Source organism: Spodoptera frugiperda, chromosome 21 (genome assembly GCF_023101765.2).
Source record: "Spodoptera frugiperda isolate SF20-4 chromosome 21, AGI-APGP_CSIRO_Sfru_2.0, whole genome shotgun sequence".
In the NCBI taxonomy this organism is placed as follows: Eukaryota; Metazoa; Arthropoda; class Insecta; order Lepidoptera; family Noctuidae; genus Spodoptera; species Spodoptera frugiperda.
Window position 1 is genome coordinate 1255586 of NC_064232.1, and position 21669 is coordinate 1277254.

The following is a 21669-nucleotide window of genomic DNA, read 5'->3' on the forward strand; positions in this document are numbered from 1 at the left end:
ATGTTTTATAGCCTATATCCTTCATCGAAAAATGGACTATGCAACACAAATAATAGGTATTCAAATCAGACTAGTAGTTTCGGAGATGAACACGTTCAAACAAACAAACTCTTAAGTTTTGTATATTTAGTAAATATAGAGCGTAGAAGAAATTAATAGTACGTAAACTATATATTTAGCTACCGACTTTGTTCATAAAACATACTAATTAAAACTATTGAATATTCCTGAAAAAACCTGAAAAAAACTAGAAGTAGAGTTACTATTGAAATACCTTTGAGTTCTTTTACAGATCCCTATGGAGAGTATTTACTAAAAACGAGTATACTTCTTCTATTCTACTTCTTAAATAGCGACACCTCTGGTGTTGCGGGTAGCCACAGGAAAATGTAGATCACTTATCTTAGAAAATAATGTTTAGAAAAGTTTTTTTTACGCTATAGAACGGTAAACAAGCAGACGGATCACCTGATGGTAAGCAATCGTCGCCGCCCATGAAATAATTAGGAATTTAAGGGTAGTTGGGATGCCGGTATTGAGAGGGAATTGGCCCCAATCTTCCCAATACCGGCATTCCAACTAATTGGGCTTCCGGTAACCTCACTCGTAACCGTTGTTTCACGTCGGTTCTGTGAGGCCGTGGTATCACTCCGGTCTAGCCGGCCCAGTCGTGCCGAAGCATGGCTCTCCCACACACACAAAAACAGACAAACTAATAAAATTTTCCATTTATAATATTAATGAGATGCATCCACATAGCATAATATACCAAAAGAAACGAAACAATAAAAATAAATTCAATAATTTGTATAATTTTTGTATAATTATAATCATTACTCAATACAAATTACAATTGACTCTAAATTCAAGGTGCTTATTTGATCATATACAGCGTGTAACAAAATACCCATATACATCAAGAAGCACTGATGAATACAGGTTGAATAGAATCTCTACACAAAGTTTCAGCTTAAAATACGTTTAAAAAGAAATTGGTACCAAATACTTGGTATCGTATGGTTCTTGATTTTAAATCATACAAACGTGTCACAACACTACAGGGGTCACTTGCTAATTACGAAACATTTCTTTTGTAATTCTGATCGCCTAGTACCTATCTACTTAATTTTGATGTTCGATTTCTGGAATTTTATATATTCATAACTTCGTTCCATAAAAACTTGAGTTTAAAAAACCCTTCCCGTATCGTTTGTTATGTTATCTAGAAACCGTGCACTTGATATGTATACCCCCTTTTTGTTACACCGTGTATATTTAATTTTGTCTGTATATACTCCGCCATACGTACGTATGGTCAGACGAATTGATTTATTAGTACGCTAGAGGCATGCCTGTGCGCATCGCGTTGACGTATCAAACGATTTAACGGACAGTCGGAATTTAGTAGCCAAAGTGAAAAGTCGTGTTTGTGATTTTGTGATAAAAAAATAGGTAAGTTATATTTTTTATTTAATTAAATTGTAATTGGAGTAATTGGTAATAAAAAAAATTGGAGAAAAATATTTAAAATAATTGTTAAATAGAAATCAAAGTAAAACAATGGTTTATCTGTTAGCAATATAACTCAAAAACTACTGAACGGATTTTGATACGATTTTCCGCTAATGGATCTATAGAGTGATTGATTGTTGAAGAAGATTTAAGTGTATTCGTAATTCGTGAAGATTTTAGTATCGCAAAAAACATTATTACGAAAATATATGTAAGTGTATAACTACTAAACGAATGCACCAAATTGGATAATTCTTTTTTTTATGTGCTCGTTATTATCAGATTGACTGCCTCGTTGGTCGAGTGGTCGCAAGTGCGACTGCCGGACAAGGGGTATCGAGTTCGATTCCCGGGTCGAGGAAAGTATTGCTGGGGATTTTCGGTTTATCGAAAATTTCTCAGTAGTATCACGGAGTCTGGAATTGTGCCCAGTATATGGCAATAGACTCACCCCCTATGACATGGGACTTATAACACAAATGGTGAAAAGTGGATGTACATTGTACAGCGGCATTACGTGCCGTAATGTGCACCTCTGCCTACCCCTTCGGGGATTAAAGGCGTGACGTTGCATATGTATTTATTATCAGGATATTACTTGAAGTTAAATTATTCATATATTACTTATTTTAATGAATATTATTATAATTTTCAAAAAAGCAAAATCTAATTATTTTAATTAATTACGTAAAGTAGGAACTCAAAATAGCGAGTTGAATCTAAAGTAAAAAATAAAACAAAAAACTGATGTGCAATATTATAATTTCAATTTTAAATAAACATTTTTTAAAATATATCTGGTCTAGTGCATCTTTAGCAAAGCGTAACCTAATTTGAAACCTAAGTTTCGAATGATCTAGAATTATTTTTGGTGGGAGAGCCATGCTTCGGCACGAATGGGCCGGCTCGACCGGAGTGATACCACGGCCGAGCAGGAAACGCTTGTGTGTTTCATTGTGTGAGTGAGGTTACCGGAGGCCCAATTGCCTCTTCCTAGTCTTCCCACTTCCTGGATTTCCCAACAACCCTTAAATACCCAAACCCTCAAAAAGTCGGCAACGCACTTGTAACTAACGCGTCTGGTGTTTCAAGTGTCCGTGGACGGCGGTGATTGCTTACCATCAGGTGATCCGTCTGCTCGTTTACCGGCTTATGTCATAGGAAAAAAAAAACGCGGACGAAGTCGCGGGCAACAGCTATAGAATATAAATATGATCTTCGCTAATTACAAAAGTAAATAAAACCTATTTACTCTTTAAGTAAATAAGTGATCACAAGTATATTAGATGACAAATATTATTTATTACCTTACTATACATATTAGATCGAAATACCATAATCGGTGTAATATTAAAATCTCTTGCCAATTGAGTAGTTTATTCCGGAGCTGCGGACTACCTAGCGAGTTACCGGGGCTCCGGCTCGAAAAGCAGGAGTAGGAACGGGGAAGTTTTTAGTCAGTAAAAGTTTGACACTCTTTCGCTTCGCCCAAGGCGGGAGAAAACATTGGATGACTTTCCCTTCTCAAAGAAAGATTAATAGTTTTTTTTTAAAGGTTTTTAGTTAATATCCCTAAAAGCGTCGCCTGCGTTAAATGTCACAAAGTGAAATGGAAACTATCGTTTTATTTTTCTTCTCCTCTAATAATATCTTCTGATTTATTTCGTTGCGGGATCCAAGACAGTCATTCATGTCCCTGGGACTTCAGTGTTTTCATATTATCACTACATAGCATAAAACAAAGTCGCTTTTACTGTCCCTATATCCCTTTGTACTACGCAACAGATTTTTGATGCGTTTTTTTTTTAATAGATAGAGTGATTCAAGAGGAACTTTTATATATATAATGGGGCGGGTCGCTAATCAAGTTGCAGATTTTCGGGAGGTTGTAGCGGGCTGGCCTTTTTGCCCATAAATAAAATTGGTTGGGGATCGCCTAAAAGTGACTATAGGTTACAAAACATGTATATTTCTGTCTGTCTTATTGTCTGATTATAATCACTTAGTTTGCCAGTATATCAACTCCGGTTATTAAGTGCTTCACCGGCTGTTTGTAATTTGGATCGGTGATTGATGAAACAAAGGATATGATAGCAATATCTAATGTATTAGTAATTCTAAATTGCGACGCGATACAGGACATTGAGAAAACGGAGCCTTTTTTTGCTACCGATACTATTTTCTGTGTGGAAAAATATAATTGACTGCCTCGTTGGTCGAGTGGTCGGAAGTGCGACTGCCGAACAAGGGGTCTCGGGTTCGATTCCCGGGTCGGGCAAAGTATTAAAGCATTTTTTGGTTTTTAGAAAATTTCTCAGTAGTAGTACGGAGTCTGGAATTGTGCCCAGTATATGGCAATAGGCTCACCCCCTATTACATGAGACTTATAACACAAATGGTGAAAAGTGGGTGTACAATGTGCACTTCTGCCTACCCCTTCGGGGATAAAAGGCGTGACGTTGTGTGTGTGTGTGAAAAAATGTAATTGACTGCACGGTTGTTGCGGTGGCTGGGCAACCGACTGCCGCGCAACGTGTAGCGGACGGAGCAACTCTTTGTGTGATCCAAAAATTGTTGTTTCAGGTCTGGGTGTCATGTGCTGCAGACATCCAGCTGCGGACTACCTAGCGGGTTTACTGAGGCTCCGGTTTGAAAAGCAGGAGTAGGGATGGAGTAGTTTTTAGTCAGTAAGAGTCGGACACTCCCTCTTGTCTCGCCTAAGGCGGTAGCAGCCCCCTCAAAAAAAAGTCATAAAATTATTATTATTTTATTGTGTTGAGTACTTAATGTACAATTAAAATCAAATGTTGATATCTAATGCGATAATAATTACAAACCAGACTCGAAGAAATTGTCTCGTTAGTGTAATATGATAAGCAAATATTTTAGTAATTTGTTTCACGAAACGGAAAATTACGGTCTCCCAATTTTCAATTAATAATTAAAATTGGACTGCGTTGTCGAACTATTGAATTCGGACCAGTAATTCCAGAAAATTAGCGTGATCAAACTAACACACAAACAAACTCTTCTATAATCTACTTATTTTTATATCTTCTATAATATAAAAATAAGTCGGGTTTTCCTTCCTGACGCTATAACTCCAGAACGCACGAACCGATTTCCACGGTTTTGCATTCGATGGAAAGGTCTCGGGCTCCGTGAGGTTTATAGCAAAGAAAATTTAGGAAAAATTTCAAGAGTAAAGCAGGAAAACAGGGAAAATCATTGGTGGCGAAACGGAGTTCGCCGGGTTTGCTAGTATATTGGCATTTGTATGAAAGCATAGCTACTGTTTTTTTTTTTTTATGAAACGTCCGGTAATCGAGCAGACGTATTACCTGATGGTAAGCAATCGCCGCCGCCCGTGGACACTTGAAACACCAGAGGCTTTACAAGTGCGTTACCGGCTTTTTGGGAGTCAGGAATTTAAGGGTTGTTGTTTGGGAATGGGGATGGGGAAGATTGGGAAGGGGGGAATTGGGCCTCCGGTAACCTCACTCAGACAACGAAACACAACGCAAGCGTTGTTTCACGTCGGTTTTCTGCTCGGCCGTGGTATCACTCCGGTCGAGCCGGCCCAGTAGTGTCGAAGCATGGCTCTCCCACACTTTACTTTACTGTAAAGTACTAGGCATCATACATAATGATTTATAAACCAAAGACCTACAGCCACTTTAGGTCACAGAGACCATACGCCCTCATCAACATTCTAATTACATACATACATAATGTCATACAAAGTATGTATATACATAATAGAAGCAGGTAATGGTGATGTCAGAGTTGAAGACTTTTGCTACCACCCCTACTCTTCATGTGGGTGTCTTATACCCGATTAAGGGATTACATGTCTGACTAGCGCTCTGATAAACCTGAACCTTTTAAACTGAGATCTTCATGCTGCTTGTGGAGATTATGGCAAACCCCTCTTATGTAGAGGAGGGTCATTGTTTTATGGTATAGGCCAGAAATCGAGCAGACGGATCACCTGATGGTAAGCAATCGCCGCCGCCCATGGACACCCAAAACACCAGAAGTGTTACAAGTGCGTTGCCGGCCTTTTGGAGGTTAAGCTTAGGAAAGGGAGTAATTGAGCCTCTAAAGTAGTTAAGGCAATTACACGATATTCTATTTTAGCTGGTGATCATTAAAAACTATTCTTAATCTTTTGCCAGCTTCGCCCGCGTTCCCATGGGATAAAAAGTATCCTATCACCCAAGTCAGCTTATACCCTGTCTGTATACCAAATTTCATCGAAATCCGTTCAGTAGTTTCAGCGTGATTGACCTACAAACATCTAAATATCTAAACAAACAAACTTTCACATTTATAATATAATAAAAAAAAACTATGTCCAAAATAAACATACTTATACAAAAGGTCGTTGTCGCAACGATAATGTAATGAACTTCACACAAAAAAAGTATTACCAAATTCGGTTAAGCCGTTTATGAGTAATAGGCGCGCATACATTTTGGTAAATTAAATTTAGTTTAGGTATTAAAAGTATGCCTAACAAATTAATTAATTGTCGTTACCGATTTATTAATAGGTACATTATGTTTTTTTACCCGACTGCGCCAGAAGGAGGGTTATGTTTTTCGAGAGTATGTATGTACCGTAAAACGGGGTGAATAGAAACAAATCAGGGGTGAATAGGAACAACATTTTGTTGTGTTTTCACGTAATTTAGAACTGTTTACACCATTTTAATATTTTTTATTAATTCATTATTAAAACCAAAAACATGAAAACAAACTAATAATCCTAATATTTTTTTTCTATTCACCCCCTGAGTTTCTATTCACCCCATTTTACCGTATGTGTTTGTAATTTTGTTTGGCACGCTCTGCAGCCTAAACGGCTTGATGGATTTTGACTTGAGAGGTGTCGTTAGATTCGTATTTACTGTGAGAGTGACACTGGATATATCAAAATAATAAAAAAACAAAATGACGGATTTTAAGCGTCAAATTCGAATATTACTCACTCTCTAGCCTGAACGACGCGATGGATTTTAGCTTGATAGGGGTTGATTGATTCGTATTTACTGTGAGAGTAACACTAGATATATCCAAGTATAAAAAAAATACAAAATAGCGGATTTTGGCGCCAAATTCGAATATTGCTCACTCTCTAGCCTGAACGACTCGATGGATTTCAGCTTGATAGGGGTCGTTAGATTCGTATTTACTGTGAGAGTGGCACTAGATATATCAAAATATAAAAATAATAAAACTAAAAGAAAATAAAATCGGGACCCATTCTAGAAAGCAAGCCGTATGTGCCCTTACTAAGTCTTCATATTTAGAATGGGTCCCGACTGCTTCAATTTTACAATGACTTTCTTGTTTTAGGGTTTTTTCATTTGCATATTATAAAGAAACGCAGGCGGGTTTTTTAGTTTTTTAATTAATAATTAGTATTTAAATTTATTTACTTACGTCAATGATTTTCAGCATGCTTATTATTAGATCGACCTGTACACAACTACATCACTATATAGTATAAAAAAAAACAAAGTCGCTTTCTCTGTCCCTATGTCCCTTTGTATGCTTAAATCTTTAAAACTACGCAACGAATTTTGATGCGGTTTTTTTAGTAGATAGAGTGATTCAAGAGGAAGGTTTATATTATGTATACTATATATATACGTAATATATCACCATTGCACTATAATTTTTTTAACTAAGTATCTTAAGTTCTTAACTATCTTAAGGGTTGTTGGGGAATCGGGGGTTGGAAAGATTAGGAAGGGGGGTAATTGGGCTTCCGGTAACCTCACTCACACAACGCAAGCGTTGTTTCACATCAGTTTTCTGCTCGGCCGTGGTATCACTCCGGTCGAGCCGGCCCATTCGTGCCGAAGCATGGCTCTCCCACACTTAAAACTCGATTAGTTTTTAGTAAATTTAGCTCGACCCGGGAATCGACACCGAGACCTTGTTAATTAATCTTTACTCCACGGACAAAGACAGTGTTTTTTACTAGTCATCCTATCTATATACATATTACATATTATTATATACTCTAGAAACTTTTGCAAATGAATTGAACCTGAAAACGACCTTTCAGGAATATTGATTAGCACAATCGAACGTAGGTACCTATGTTTTATGTATTTGTTAGAGTGATTAACGTAAAATGTACATTATCATCTACAATATAAGGTTTAAAATCAAATGGACAGCGGTTTTGTTGTATTTTTTTTTTACAAATTCATCGTGGTTTTTTTTCTTTATTTAATTATTTAATTGAATTGAATGGTATGTACGTAAAACTAATTATTACACTACTCAATACATTATATAACAATGAAAAGAAAAAAATACATAATTTATACAATACCTATATACTGGTTGTTCCTGAAGTCTAAATTAAGCCAGTTAGCTCAAAATGTACATACATATCGTCACGCCTTTAATCCCCTAAGGGGTAGGCAGAGGTGCACAATGTACACCCACTTTTCACTATTTATGTTGTAAGTCCCATGTAATAGGTAGTGAGCCTATTGCCATATACCGGGCACATTTCCAGACTCCGTGCTACTACTGAGAAATTTTCGAAAAACCGAAAAAAGCCTAGTAATACTTTGAATCGAACCCGAGACCCTTTGTCCGGCAGTCGCACTTGCGACCACTCGACCAACGAGGCAGTCGCAAATATGAAAATTAAAACAAAATTATCGTAAATTCAATTACTGGTGGCCCGATGGTTTAAGATGCCCGTTTCTTATGTACGAGTGTGCGGGTTCGAAAGTTACCAATGGCAAGTGCCAGTGGCTATACATAGCTAGATATGTACCCATTTATGTGCTAATCTTACAGAAGACAGCGTAACCTCAAAACGTAGACAAGTATATGTTATGCAATTTTTGATTATTTACTTTTTATATTAACATCAAACTGTTGTATGAAGCGATTACAACTGTATATAAGGTGTTCTAAAAGTATCTGCCACGGCTTTAATGGGAGGATTTTTTTTAAAGGGGGTAAATCATCCAATATCTTTGGTAGGGCCTTGGTTGAGGCGAGAGGGAGTGGCAGAATCTTACTGACTAAAAACCACCCCGTTCCTACTCCTGTTTTTTGAGCCGGAGACCCGGTAACCCGCTAGGTTGTCCGCAGATGTAGTGTTGTGTTTGAAGATTACAATAGTGAAGAAATTTCGTACCCCGGACCAGTTAATTCAATTTGAGAACATAAAGAAGTTAAATAAACATTGACTCTACTCTGCATAAAGTGGTTCACAAATACGCACGATGCGATGAAAACAATTGCTATCAATTATTTTCATTGACGAAGCGACAGAGACAGTGAAAGAGATAGCTCTTTCATAACAAACTCATACGTAGATATTTTTGTATGAAAAAAATACTCATAATCAATAATTTCAAACAAACACTACCTCCCATTAAAGCCGTGGCAGATACTTTTAGAACACCTTATACATATATGTATATGAACGTAATGTAAGAATCTTCAAAACATACTATGTCATAATTCTTAGGCAAGGGGTCACCATAATTGTGATTGTACATAGCTATATGTAGCAATATATTGCATGGGACTCATAGTTATAACATAGCTGGCGAATGGCTCTGTTCAAGTTTTCAAGGGCATAATTAATTTGGCAATATGGCAGCAAAATATCAGAAGTCCACACTCAAGGTTTGCCTGCGATCGGCGAGAGGAAACGCCCGGGTGTCGTCATTGCGAGGACCGCCCGGAGGACACGGTGGAGCATACAGTAGCGGTGTGCCCTGCATGGGCTGAACACCGCCGTGTCCTTAGGGATGTGATCGGCGACGGTGACCTCTCGCGTCCGGCTCTGGTTCAGGCCATGGTGCGGAGCGAGGGGGAATGGGATGTCGTCTCCTCCTTCTGCGAAGCAGTCATGCTAGCTAAGGAGGAGACGGAGCGCGTGAGGGAACGATCCTCCTCACGCCCCAGCCGCCGCAGGAGACACTCCAGGCTTCGGAGATTGCGTGACGATCTCCGGCCAATGATTTTCCCCCTTAAAAAAAAGTACCATGTAATAGGTGGCCTATTGCCATATACTGGGCACATTTCCAGACTTCGTGCTACTATAGAGACATTTTTGGAAAAACCGAAAACATCCCAGCAATTCTTTGCCCGATTCGGAAATTAAACCCGAAACCCATTGCCCGGCAGTCGCACTTGCAACCACTTGACCAACGAGGCAGTATTAATAATAATATAATTTTTTAATAATAATATCTTTCTATTTTATTTATCTTTATACATAACGACTATCAAATTAGTTATCAATAAAAAAATTAGACTGCCAATCACCAAACCACTGCGTTAACGGTCCAGTTATGATACCTACACTAACCACTAACTGTAGTTTACGTAATTTGACCGTAACAGTTATACTGTTACCGAGTTTTTGTACGCATCAAGCTATAATTGTATTGTGAACTTGATTGAAAAAGCGTAACCTATGGAGTTTCTTGTTCGTTCTTCTCCATAGGAATCTTCACACTTTATAACGAGCAAATAGAGCAACTAGAGGACTGACAGACAGACATTTAGTTTTTTTTTTATATTGTATTAATATTTGCTTTGACGTTCAAAAGTGCCTTCTCGGTCTATTTAAAATAAATAATTTTGACTTTGACTTTGACTTATACATTTCCAGTATAAACTGACCGTCGAATGTGCTGAAGAATCATACAAAGCGAGACCATGATATACTGGTTTGTCATAACTTGATATGCGGCCGTGTATACATTGAACTAGTAACTTATTGTAGTTATTTTTAACTAGTATTGTTTTAACTGAATGTCTTTATGACTATTATAATATATTGTGATACATGGAGTGATACCACGGCCTCACCGAAAACCGACGTGAAACAACGCTTGCATAGTGTTTCGTTGTGTGAGTGAGGTTACCGGAGGCCCAATTACCCCCTTCCCAATCTTCCCAATCCCCGATTCCCGAACAACCTTTAAATTCCTAACCCCCAAAAGGCCGACAACGCACTTGTAACACCTCTAGTGTTTCGGGTTGCGACGGTGTGCGTTTGGTCAGCAGTAGCCACTTATAGACTGTTGATGTGATGTGTGTGTGGTTCCTACTCTTCCCACGGGTGTCGTATACCCAGCTAAGAGACTACACATTTGAAAGAGATCTTTTATCTATAGAGAAAGCATGTGTTATTCCAGATTATAATCTATCTCTGTCTAAAATTTCATTCGGGTCCGTTCAATAGTTTTTGCGTAAAAAAGTAACTAACTTTTATGTTAATTATTATGTTATCGGCTTACTCACGTAATGTTTTGACGAGGAACTCGACTAGTTTCAAGCCATGCTAGAGGCTCATATTCATGAGCATATTCAGTGAGTAAGCCGATAACATAATAATTAATTTAGTATGTCTCACGAAAGTTACAATAAAACTATTATGTTAATGAAATTAGTAGGATTTCCTTAATTTAGTTAAATAATAATTTGATGGTTTTTGTTTCAGGAGTAACCATGGCGCCAAATGTACTGGAGTACTACCGGGGCAAGAACATTTTTATAACCGGAGGTACAGGCTTCGTCGGGAAGGTGAGGAAAAATTATATTCAGTAATACACTCCTCTTCCAGCTTCGCATATTTCCAGTTTCCGTTTCAGTCAGTCATGCCATCAAAAAGACAGCTGTCTCCCGATGTCTGATCACCTGATGGTAAGCAATCGCCGCCGCCCATGGACACCCGAAATATCAGAGGCGTTACAAGTGCGTTGCCGGCCTTTTGGGGGTTAGGAATTTAAGGGTTGTTGGGGAATCAGGAATTGGGAAGGGGGTAATTGGGCCTCCGGTAACCTCACTCACACAACGCAAGCGTTGTTTCACGTCGGTTTTCTATGAGGCCGTGGTATCACTCCGGTGGAGCCGGCCCATTCGTGCCGAAGCATGGCTCTCCCACTTAAATGGTCAAAGTGCTATTAAGGTTTCCGATACCAATTTAGCTATTATTTACTTAACATGCTACAACTGGTGAAAGTTAGTATACTGTATTGTTAGTTAAATCACCGTCTGTATACAGGTTCGATTACTGTGTCACGGATGACTAAATCGTGTCATGACCAACTATTTATTGATGAGTTTTGTATGACTACTTCACCTGATCGTAAGCAATTGCCGCCGCACATGGACACTTGAAACACCAGAGGCGTTACAAGTGCGTTACCGGCTTTTGGGGGTTAGGAATTTAAGGGTTGTTGGGGAATCGGGGATTGGGAAGAAGATAATAAGACGATTATTGCTCTGACTATAAAAAAATGCTTTTCATTACAGGCCCTTGTGGAGAAACTACTTCGAAGCTGCTCAGAAGTGAATGCTATCTACTTACTAATGAGACAGAAGAAGGGAGTCAGTACTGAGGAGAGACTCAAAGACCTTTGCAGCAAACCGGTAAGTGGACTGGACATCTACACTACATGAACTGCTGTTTACATGTGAACATTAGCTCATGACGATACCTAAGTACGTGTGTCGACTGGACAGTCAACCTCGCTACATCCTTGTTGACTGGACATCTACACTACATGAGCTGCTGTTTACATGTGAACATTAGCTCATGACGATACCTAAGTACGTGTGTCGCCTGGACAGTCAACCTCGCTACATCCTTGTTGACTGGACATCTACACTACATGAGCTGCTGTTTACATGTGAACATTAGCTCATGACGATACCTAAGTACGTGTGTCGCCTGGACAGTCAACCTCGCTACATCCTTGTTGACTGGACATCTACACTACATGAGCTGCTTTTTTCAAACTTCTGTATTATTCTTTCAGGTTTTTGATATGGTCAGAGAGAAGAATCCTAGTGGATTCAAGAAGCTGAGGATTATAAATGGAGATATTACAGAGCCTGGTCTTGGTATATCCGAAGAAGATGTGAGACTACTGCAGAAGGAGTGCAATATTATATTCCATAGTGCTGCATGTGTGCGGTGAGAGTCACTTTTACATATATACAATATACTGACGCTTTTGTCCCATGGCATAAAGAAACTATAGAACGCCACTTTTTTCGCTATTATTCTTAAATGTATCATAGGCTGGACGTTTCATAGCCGAAATAGTAAGTCGGCGTTATGAAGGAAAAAGTTATGAATTATTATGTTATAGATCAGAAGTTCCGAAACCCAAAATACTCAATAAATCTTTGCCCTCTCTGGTGATCATTATCAACATCAACAGCCTATAAGTGGTCACTGCTGACTAAAAGCCTCTTCTCACATGGAGAAGGTTTGAGCATTAATGCACATCCCTTAATGCGGAATGGCGATTTTAAACTTATAATTAGAAATTATAAGCTCAGGTTTCCTCATAATGTTTTCCTTCACCGTTTGGCAATGGTGTCTAAATAATCTTAGAAAGTACATATAACTCGTCAAAAGTTTTGGAACTTGCTGTTGGTAGAATCCGCACTATCACGCATAAGAAGCGGGCAATTTTAACTTCTGGGCCACCTCGTGGTGGCTGGAGCCGTAGTAACTCATTAAGTGGCTCCCAGGTCCTATGGTCACATTAGTAGCAGTACGAGTAGTATCAAAACAGATGAAATCATGTCACATTTTTCACCATTCAATCAAGAAATTCGACAAACTCCATTATATCTTGTGTCTCTTTCAGATTTGACCAGAAACTGAAAGATGCGGTCAACATGAACACTTCTGGTACCCTGAGGATGTTGACCCTTGCTGAATCTATGCAGAATTTAGAGGTCAGTATCCCAAGGTAGTTTTTTTGACGAAATGAAATCACCAAATGATCTCTTCATTGGTGTGGCGAGAGGGAGTGTCAGACTCTTACTGACAAGTAAAAAGACCCTGTTCCCTACAAAATGGTTGATCGGATCAAGTAGATAAATTCATGCTCATGAGCTCCAGTAGAAGGGGGTGCCTTCTGACTTCTGGGGTGGCTACAAATTTCATTAGCACGCGCGTGTATAGTTTCAAAATACCTACTAGTCTTCCGATAACCGCGCCTCGCTTCTAACAGCTGCTGTTAGAAGCGAGGAGAAGAGTTTGAGAAGAAGTAAGCACGTGTGAACCTGTGGGTGATCATGTGAAAGCTCACATGATCACCTGCTGATCATGCGAAAGCACGCGCGCGTGAAATTTTGTTGTTTTGTTATTATGATAAAAATTAAACGAATGAGTATACAAAAAAAGTGTCTTTGAGAAAGTTGTTTGTAATCATGAGTACAATCACGTGTTTACAATTTACATATCCTTATACTGAATTATTGAAGATTGGTTAACTTTTCTCCCATTTCTCCAGGTATTTGTTCATCTATCAACAGCATACTGCCGTTGCGATTTAGATGTGCTTGAGGAGAAGGTCTACGCTGCTGTCCACAAACCACGCAAGATCATGGACATCGTGGAGTGGATGGACAATGACACTTTGGACCATTTAGAACCTAAGTAAGCAGAATTTTTTATGGTACAGGACAATAAAAGAGTAGGCGGATCACCTGATGGTGAGCAGTCGGCGCCGCTAATGGTGACCTACAACACCGGAGGAGTTACATGCGCGTTCCTGTTGCCGGCTTTTTAGTGGTTAGAGATTTGAGGATTAGATTTAAGAGCGAATTCCTGCAGAAGTTTGGGCAATGTTGTTTTATTTTTTGAGGGGGAAAATCACCCAATTTCTTCTCCTTGCCTTGGGCGAGACGAGAAGAAGTGTCAGACTCTTACTGACTTAAAAACATTTTGTTCCTACTCCTGGTTTTGGACCGTTAACCCACTTGATAGTCCGCACCTCCAGGTAGGCATCAGCCCTACAGGGCCCTATCTGTAATGGTCTGAAGGCTCTTTAAGTGTCTGCGCGCGGAATACGACGCTGCCGTATGCACGGGTCTGGTTCTGTTCGCAGACCAGATAAAATATTTGGCAGTAAGCTAAATTAATACCTTTCTAATCGTGTCCACCAAAGTCGTAGCTTCACCTGTTTTGTTTACCATCACTGACATATCGTTTTGTATTCCAGGATAATTGAATCGGAGCCCAACACATATTCCTACACAAAGGCGATCACGGAAGACTTGGTCAACGAATATTCAGGAAAGTTCCCGATTGCCATCGCCAGGCCTTCCATTGGTATGTACTTATATAAGTTTTTAAACTGACATGGTCACTAACACTAATATTAGAACTTAATGTCCTTGTGCGAACTGCTAGGGAGTGGAACTCTTTGCCGGAGTCTGTGTTTCCTGATGGGTATAACCTGGGTGTCTTCAAAGCCCGAGTGAATAGGTTGCTTATGGGCAGACGTGCTCCATCGTAGGCCGCATCATCACTTACCATCAGGTGAGATAGCGGCCAAACGTCGACCCATTAAATGTACAAAAAAAATCTTATACTTTCGGCAATAAACATGGTAAATATCCCGTCTCAAGTTGTACTAAACTTCTGTATAACTTCTATCAACAGCACGTGACAGTTTGTTAGACTATAGGCCTTCTCTATACATTTTTTTATGGTATAAGCCGGTAAACGAGCAGACGTATCACCTGATGGTAAGCAATTGCTGCCGCCCATGGACAACCGAAACACCAGAGGCGTTAAAAGTGCGTTGCCGGCTTTTTGGGGGTTAGGAATTTAAGGGTTGTTGGGGAATCGGGGATTGGAAAGATTAGGAAGGGGGGTAATTGGGTCTCCGGTAACCTCACTCACACAACGAAACACAACGCAAGCGTTGTTTTACGTCGGTTTTCTGTGAGGCCGTGGTATCACTCCGGTCGAGCCGACCTATTCGTGCCGAAGCATGGCTCTCCCACACTTTCACATTAGTAATGTGTGTGATGTGATAATTGTTCACAGTAACTGCTGCTTGGAAAGAGCCTATCCCTGGGTGGGTGGACAACCTGAATGGACCAACGGGCATCGTCATCGGCAGCGGCAAAGGTAACAAACATCCCATTTTAACTTTTCCTGGTGTTTCCCTCGCTAGTTTTCTTTCTAATTACAAAAAGTGCATTGCCAGTCTTTTGAGGGTTGAAAATTGGGGGTTTAAGGATCGGGGAAATTGGAAAGAGGAGGAATTGAGCCTCCGGTATGTCTCACGAGCGCTACTTATATAATTTATAATAACTATCGAGAAACAAACTAAATTAACTAAAAATTACTGACAATGCACTACACGTGACCAAAAGGCCGGCTGAATGGCATTGCCATTCAACGTGGCAATGCGACCAGTCTTCTGGGAACGTTCACGTTCCCCAGTGACAGCGATGCGAACGAGTACTTCGACGTATAAAGTAGAGAATTTTTACTAAAAATCACTGTTTATTCCCGTACATTAATGGAGAAAAGCTCTACTAGTTTCGAGTCACAGAGGGACTCTTCATTAGCCTGCAGACCTTACTCTGCACACGCGGATGCGACGTCACCGCATCTGAAGAGTCCCTCTGTAACTAGTAGAACGCAAACGTTGTTTCACGTCGGTTTTCTGCTCGGCCGTGGTATCACTCCGGTCGAGCCGGCCCATTCGTGCCGAAGCATGGCTCTCCCAGATGGAAACTCGCCGTTGTTTGGCTTCATCTCTTCTGTATCAAATGTTTTTCATGTTCACAGGAGTGATCCGCACAATGCATTGTGAACCATCATACAAAGCGGACGCCATTTCAGTGGACGTCGTCGCCAACGCTTGCATCCTGATAGCTTACGTTACGGGATTGGACAAGTAAGTTAACCCATTTTAATATTTCTTTTTATGGGTACGAGCTGACAGATCTCCTGATGGTAAGCAATCGGCGCCGTCCATGGATACTCGCTACATTAGAGAAGTTACAGATGGATCACCTGATGGTAAGCAATCGCCCCGCCCATGACACTCGCAACACCAGAGGAGTAATAAGTGCGTTGCCTGGCTTTTAGAAAAATGGGTATTTGGCATTAGAGAATGGGTATTTTAGAGATTGGGGATTGGGGATTCGAGATTTAGGATTGGGGGTTGGGGATTTGAGATTGGAGATTGGGATTGGGGATTGGGGATTATGGATTGGTGATTGGAGATTGGAGATTGGGAATTGGGGATGTAGACGAGAAATTATCAACCTTTCCCTGATCTAAAAGGCCTCGTAAAGGTCTGCGACAGTCGCTGTATGCAGGTGGCCTACTCTAATTCAACAAACGAAAAAACTTCGCAGATTGCATACTACAATTCCATTTATTGCGAACTTTCGTGAACAAAAATGAACGAATGAAATGAAGATAAATAAATAGGTTTTGATATGAAATTAAAAATAAAACGTTATTTTAAGTAATTTTATTAGTAAATCAATAAAACCTACGGCCGAAAATTAAACGAAACTTCGGATTTGAGAACCGGAGTAGGCCCCCAGGTCGCTTCCAACTTCGCGATGTGTAGTCATTGGGGGAGGACTGTGGGGGGTAGTGGACGGTACGTGGCTGATTGCATGATGATGATGATAATGTATTATTTTGTTTTGTTTCAGGCCAAAAGAAACCCAAGTGTATAACCTTACTCTATCCGGTGTTATTAGTCTGACGTGGCAGGAAATCATAAAATTAGGTAAGTAAATAACACTTAATACATATATGTTTTGTTTGGTTATGTACGCCTGGTGGTGCACGATGATGCGGCCTACGATAGAGCACGCCTACATAAGCAACCTATTCACTCGGGCTTGGAAGATACCCAGGTTATACCCATCAGGAAACACAGACTCTGACAGAGTTCCTTTTCTTCAACTGTCAACACACAGAGTATACTTTTGCGGATTAGCCGGTGATACGGGACACCGGGGTGGGTTTTAGTCAGTAACGCCCGAATACTTAAACGCTACTCAATTTTAAGTTGTACTTAAATATCGTGCTATCTCTGTCATTTTATAAAGAATTGATAGTGACAGAACTACATTTGAGAGCGTCTTAAATTGAGTAACGTTTGAGTATTCGGGCATAAGAGTCTGACAGTCCCTTTCGTCCTCCTCAGACGACGGGGATCTATGAGGATATCCCACCTTGGGGTAAAAAAAAGCCGGTAAACGAGCAGACCGATCACCTGGTGGTAAGCAATCCGCAATGCGCCCATGGACACACGCAACACCAGGGGCGTTATAAGTGCATTGCCTGCCTTTTGGGGGTTAGGAATTTAAGAGTTGTTGGGGAATCGAAGATCTGGAACTCCCGCCTTGGGCGTCGTGAGAGACATTGTAAGACTCTTCTATACATATAATAAAATTATAACAACTCCATGTCTGTACATTACAGATATTTAAGAAAAAATAAGATGGGGGATCTTTATTCAACCAATAGAAGCGAAAAACATGATTTAAAAAATTTTTGTCTGTCTGTCTGTCTGTCTGTTTGTTGTTCGCTTTTCACGCAAAAACTACTGGACGGATTTTGATGAAACTTTTTTTGTTATATAGTTATTAGTCCTCGCTAACATATAGGCTATCCTTTTTTTGGAAATTCGCCCTTTAAGGGGGTAAAAAGGGGAGGAGTAAGTTTGTATGAAACTCCGTCAGTTTTAAAGCTAATTCGATTAAAATTAATATTCGGCTATTTGGTTACAAATTAAGAATGATGCAATGAGGATTTTTGGAAAATATGCCTAATAGGGGCTGAAAAAGGGGGGGTAAGTTTCCATGAAACTCCGTTAATTTTGAAGCTAAATCGATGAAAATTAACGGCGATGTATTTCGACGTTCGGTATGGTGGAAGTACAAAGTGTCCTGATCAACATACGGAAATGACTCTATTATAATAGTTTTTTATCTTCTGTTGGCGCATTAACATCTCTTGGCGAAACGGAGTTCGCGGGCACCAGCTAGTACTTACTAAAAACCACCCAATCCTACTCCTGCTTTTCGAGCCGGAGCCCCGGTAAACCCACTAGGCAGTCCGCAGCTCCGAATCAAGCATCAGCCCTACTGGGCCCCATCTGTGGTGGTCTGATGGCTCTTTGAAGAGCGCGCGTTTCACCATAGGTAGTCGGCAGCTCCGGATCAGGCGTCAGCCCTACTGGGCCCCATCTGTGGTGGTCTGATGGCTCTTTGAGGCGCGCGCGTTGTGCCAAGCCTAACGTTCTATTTTATATTCTTTACAGGAGAAAAATGGGTAAATGAGTACCCTTACACTATGGCTCTCTGGTACCCTGGCGGCAGCATCAAGTCCTATAACTTCACCCACCAGATTGACAAGTTCTTCAGTCATCTGGTGCCAGCGTACCTGGTGGATGCTCTACTGTTTCTACTGGGGAAGAAAACCTTGTGAGTATTCAGAGTAGTATTTAAAAAAAAGAAATAGTGGATCTATTTCTTTTTTTTAAGTGACTTTATAAGGAAGATTTCTATTTTTCGAGATATATTTTTCCATATATAGGATGAATGGTAATGAATGGTAATTAGTCAAGGATATTTAAACAGGTATAATAAAATTGTACTCATGATTATAAACAACTTTCCCAAAGAAACTTTTATTGTATACTCATTAGTTTTATTTTTATCGCAATAACAAAGTAAAATAAAGTAAGTAAAGTTCAAAAATACCTACCTAGTTACTAGCCTTCCGTTAACGCGGGCGCGGGCACGTCGCCTAGTCGGTAAACGAGCCGACGTATCACCAGATGGTAAGCAATCGCAGTCCCCCATAGACACCTCAAAGAGCAGAGGCGTTACAAGTACGTTGCCTTTTGGAGATGAGGAACTTAGGGGTTGTTGGAGAATCGGGGATTTGACAACGCAAACGTTGTTTTACGTCGCTTTCTGCTAGGCCATGGTAATACTCCGGTCGAGCCGACCCATTCGTGCCGAAACATGGCTCTCCCACACTGAAAACTAATGCCTTACCACCATTTCCAGCATGATCAACCTTCAAAAACGGATCAGCCACGGCCTCAACGTGCTCCAATACTACACAACCAAAGAATGGCACTTCAGAAACAACAACTACAAAGCTTTGAGGACCAGAGTATCTCCTGAAGATAATGAGGAGTTCTACACTGACGCCTCGACCCTGAACCCTGATGAATACCTGAAGAATTACGTGCTTGGTACCAGGAAGTTCTGCTGCCATGAGGACCCTGCTAATCTTCCGAGAGCCAGAAAATTGCATCGAATGTAAGTACCATCAGACGTTAACCTGACCAGTTTACTTTTAATTCCAATTTCTGTGACGCTCGCTGACTTGGCTTCTCCCAGTTGTGCAGTCTCTTTTGTGCCTTTAGGCTTATTAAGCCTTTCTGTCTCCTGCATTAAATTCGCCGAGTGGAAACTGTTGTACTTTTCTGTTTGTTTTTTTTTTCTAAAAACTTTACTCTATACTAGGATTGTCTCCTGTGTCGTGGGTGCGTTTACAAACATACAAGTTCACATACACATGACACCCATACCCGAAACAACAATTTGTGGATCACACAAAGAGTTGCTCCGTGCAGGAATCGAATCAATTGCTACGAATCTTACACACCTCTTTCGCTTCATCAACAGTCATCAGTCTTTTCATGCATGCTCGTCGGTTAAAGATACTTTTAATTTGGCCCTTGTTTAATATATCTTTCTAATGCACATTATAAAATTAATTATTTATCTTTCTTTCCAGTCGTTACTTTGCAGACCGCTTATTCAAGTTACTCTTCATCATACTCGTCCTCTGGACCCTGTACAGCAACTCCAACGTCTTCACATCATCAGTAGAACTCCTGGACAACAGCCTGAAGAGTCTACCTCTCATGAACCAAGCAAACGCCGAAGAAATACCGAATATAGCACTTTAAACCTCGCTAGCTCGTTTTTAGACATAATGTTTAAAATAACTAACTTAAAGTAGCTTATACCAACGGTTCTGTCCGTGTTTTCGAGATAAATGTTGTCCTATGTGTTCAATCAGGTCTTGGTCTATACGTATGCTAAATTTCATCGCAATCTGCTCAGTAGTTTTTGTGTTAGAGTTGTTATTGTAAACATATTTCTTTTGCGTTTTGTAATATAGAAAAAAAAATCTTATTGTTTAAGTTTGCTTGAGGTATTGAGCATAAGATCACAAAATAGTGCCAATAAAAAGAATAATGGACAATGCCCAGGACTTTCCACAGTCCACTCCTGAACTATAGACCTACTCAAAAGTTATACATTTTGCATAAAATATTTGACAATCCCGACATCTAGCGGCGAATAGTGTCATCATTTCCTCTTGTAAACTTGTTTGAAATGTTTATCTCAATTTGTTTGAAAGTTAAAATTTAATGCTCACAGAATGCAAATTAATAATGTAGATTTAGGTAGTTATAATTATTGATATAATTTCATAATTGTAACTGGCGAAAAGTGGGTGATACGTTTAATAATTATGTTTGAATATTACGTCTCTGCCTCATCTTTGTGGAAAAAGGCGTGATACTATGTCTCGTTTGATATTTACACTATAGAATATGTAGTTACCATTTTTTTCTTTAGTCTTTCTGTAATTTTTACCAAAGATACTGTCTACTCTTTTGTTTTTTTAACTGTTTTGTTTTTGAAAATATTCACAATGTCTTTTGACAAAATCAGCTTGTTATGTACTTATCATAATATGTTTTTGTTACGTTTATGTCGGGTTTTAGTGTAAATAAACAATTAAGTATCTAAATAAATGAAAAAACGTTTTCGAAAAAATTAAACGCCTGATCAAAATTTCATAGCAATCCTCATTTAGGCGTTTAATTGCTTGTCAATTTTTGTTTGAGTATCAGGTGTGTTTTATTTTTGTCTGTGATGTAAGAGTGTAAATAAATAAAAATATTTTACTTTATGACTTCTTTATTTTGTTCCATGCCCATTCATTAAACTTTTCAATTCCAAAATTCCCCTTTGAACAAAATAAGTCTACTTACTTTATTTTATGTTCTGGTAATTTCGAGATTACTGTCGGACATTCTGTCGTCACAAGCACGTCAAACTATCCCAATGTAGGTAATACATTTTAATTCTTATCTCTTTAAGCATAAAATTGATAATCCAGTAAAGAATGCAGAATTTCCAGAAACATGACATTCAACGGAACAAACAATGACCTCGTCTCTTCACTACGCATTGGCCTTATACTCTAACAACCAATCATACGGTACAATGTATTTTTACCCAATGACGCACTTTGTTATGCTTTTTC

General features: G+C 39.5%; 2 protein-coding genes across 2 annotated transcripts in view; both read left to right on the forward strand.

Annotated features, from left to right (window-relative positions):
• The window catches only part of LOC118280546 (pseudouridine-5'-phosphatase-like), a 157094-nt gene that overhangs the window by 88753 nt on the left and 46672 nt on the right, over window positions 1-21669 (forward strand). The window lies entirely within an intron of this gene.
• LOC118280549 (putative fatty acyl-CoA reductase CG5065) lies at window positions 1308-21312 on the forward strand. Its single transcript, XM_050702188.1, has 13 exons — window positions 1308-1452; window positions 11014-11096; window positions 11829-11945; window positions 12335-12492; window positions 13178-13268; window positions 13829-13974; window positions 14540-14649; window positions 15373-15456; window positions 16126-16234; window positions 17010-17086; window positions 18629-18791; window positions 19383-19640; window positions 20122-21312. Exons 2-13 carry the CDS (start codon window positions 11022-11024, stop codon window positions 20294-20296), a joined length of 1563 nt encoding a protein of 520 aa, XP_050558145.1. The 5' UTR covers window positions 1308-1452; window positions 11014-11021; the 3' UTR covers window positions 20297-21312.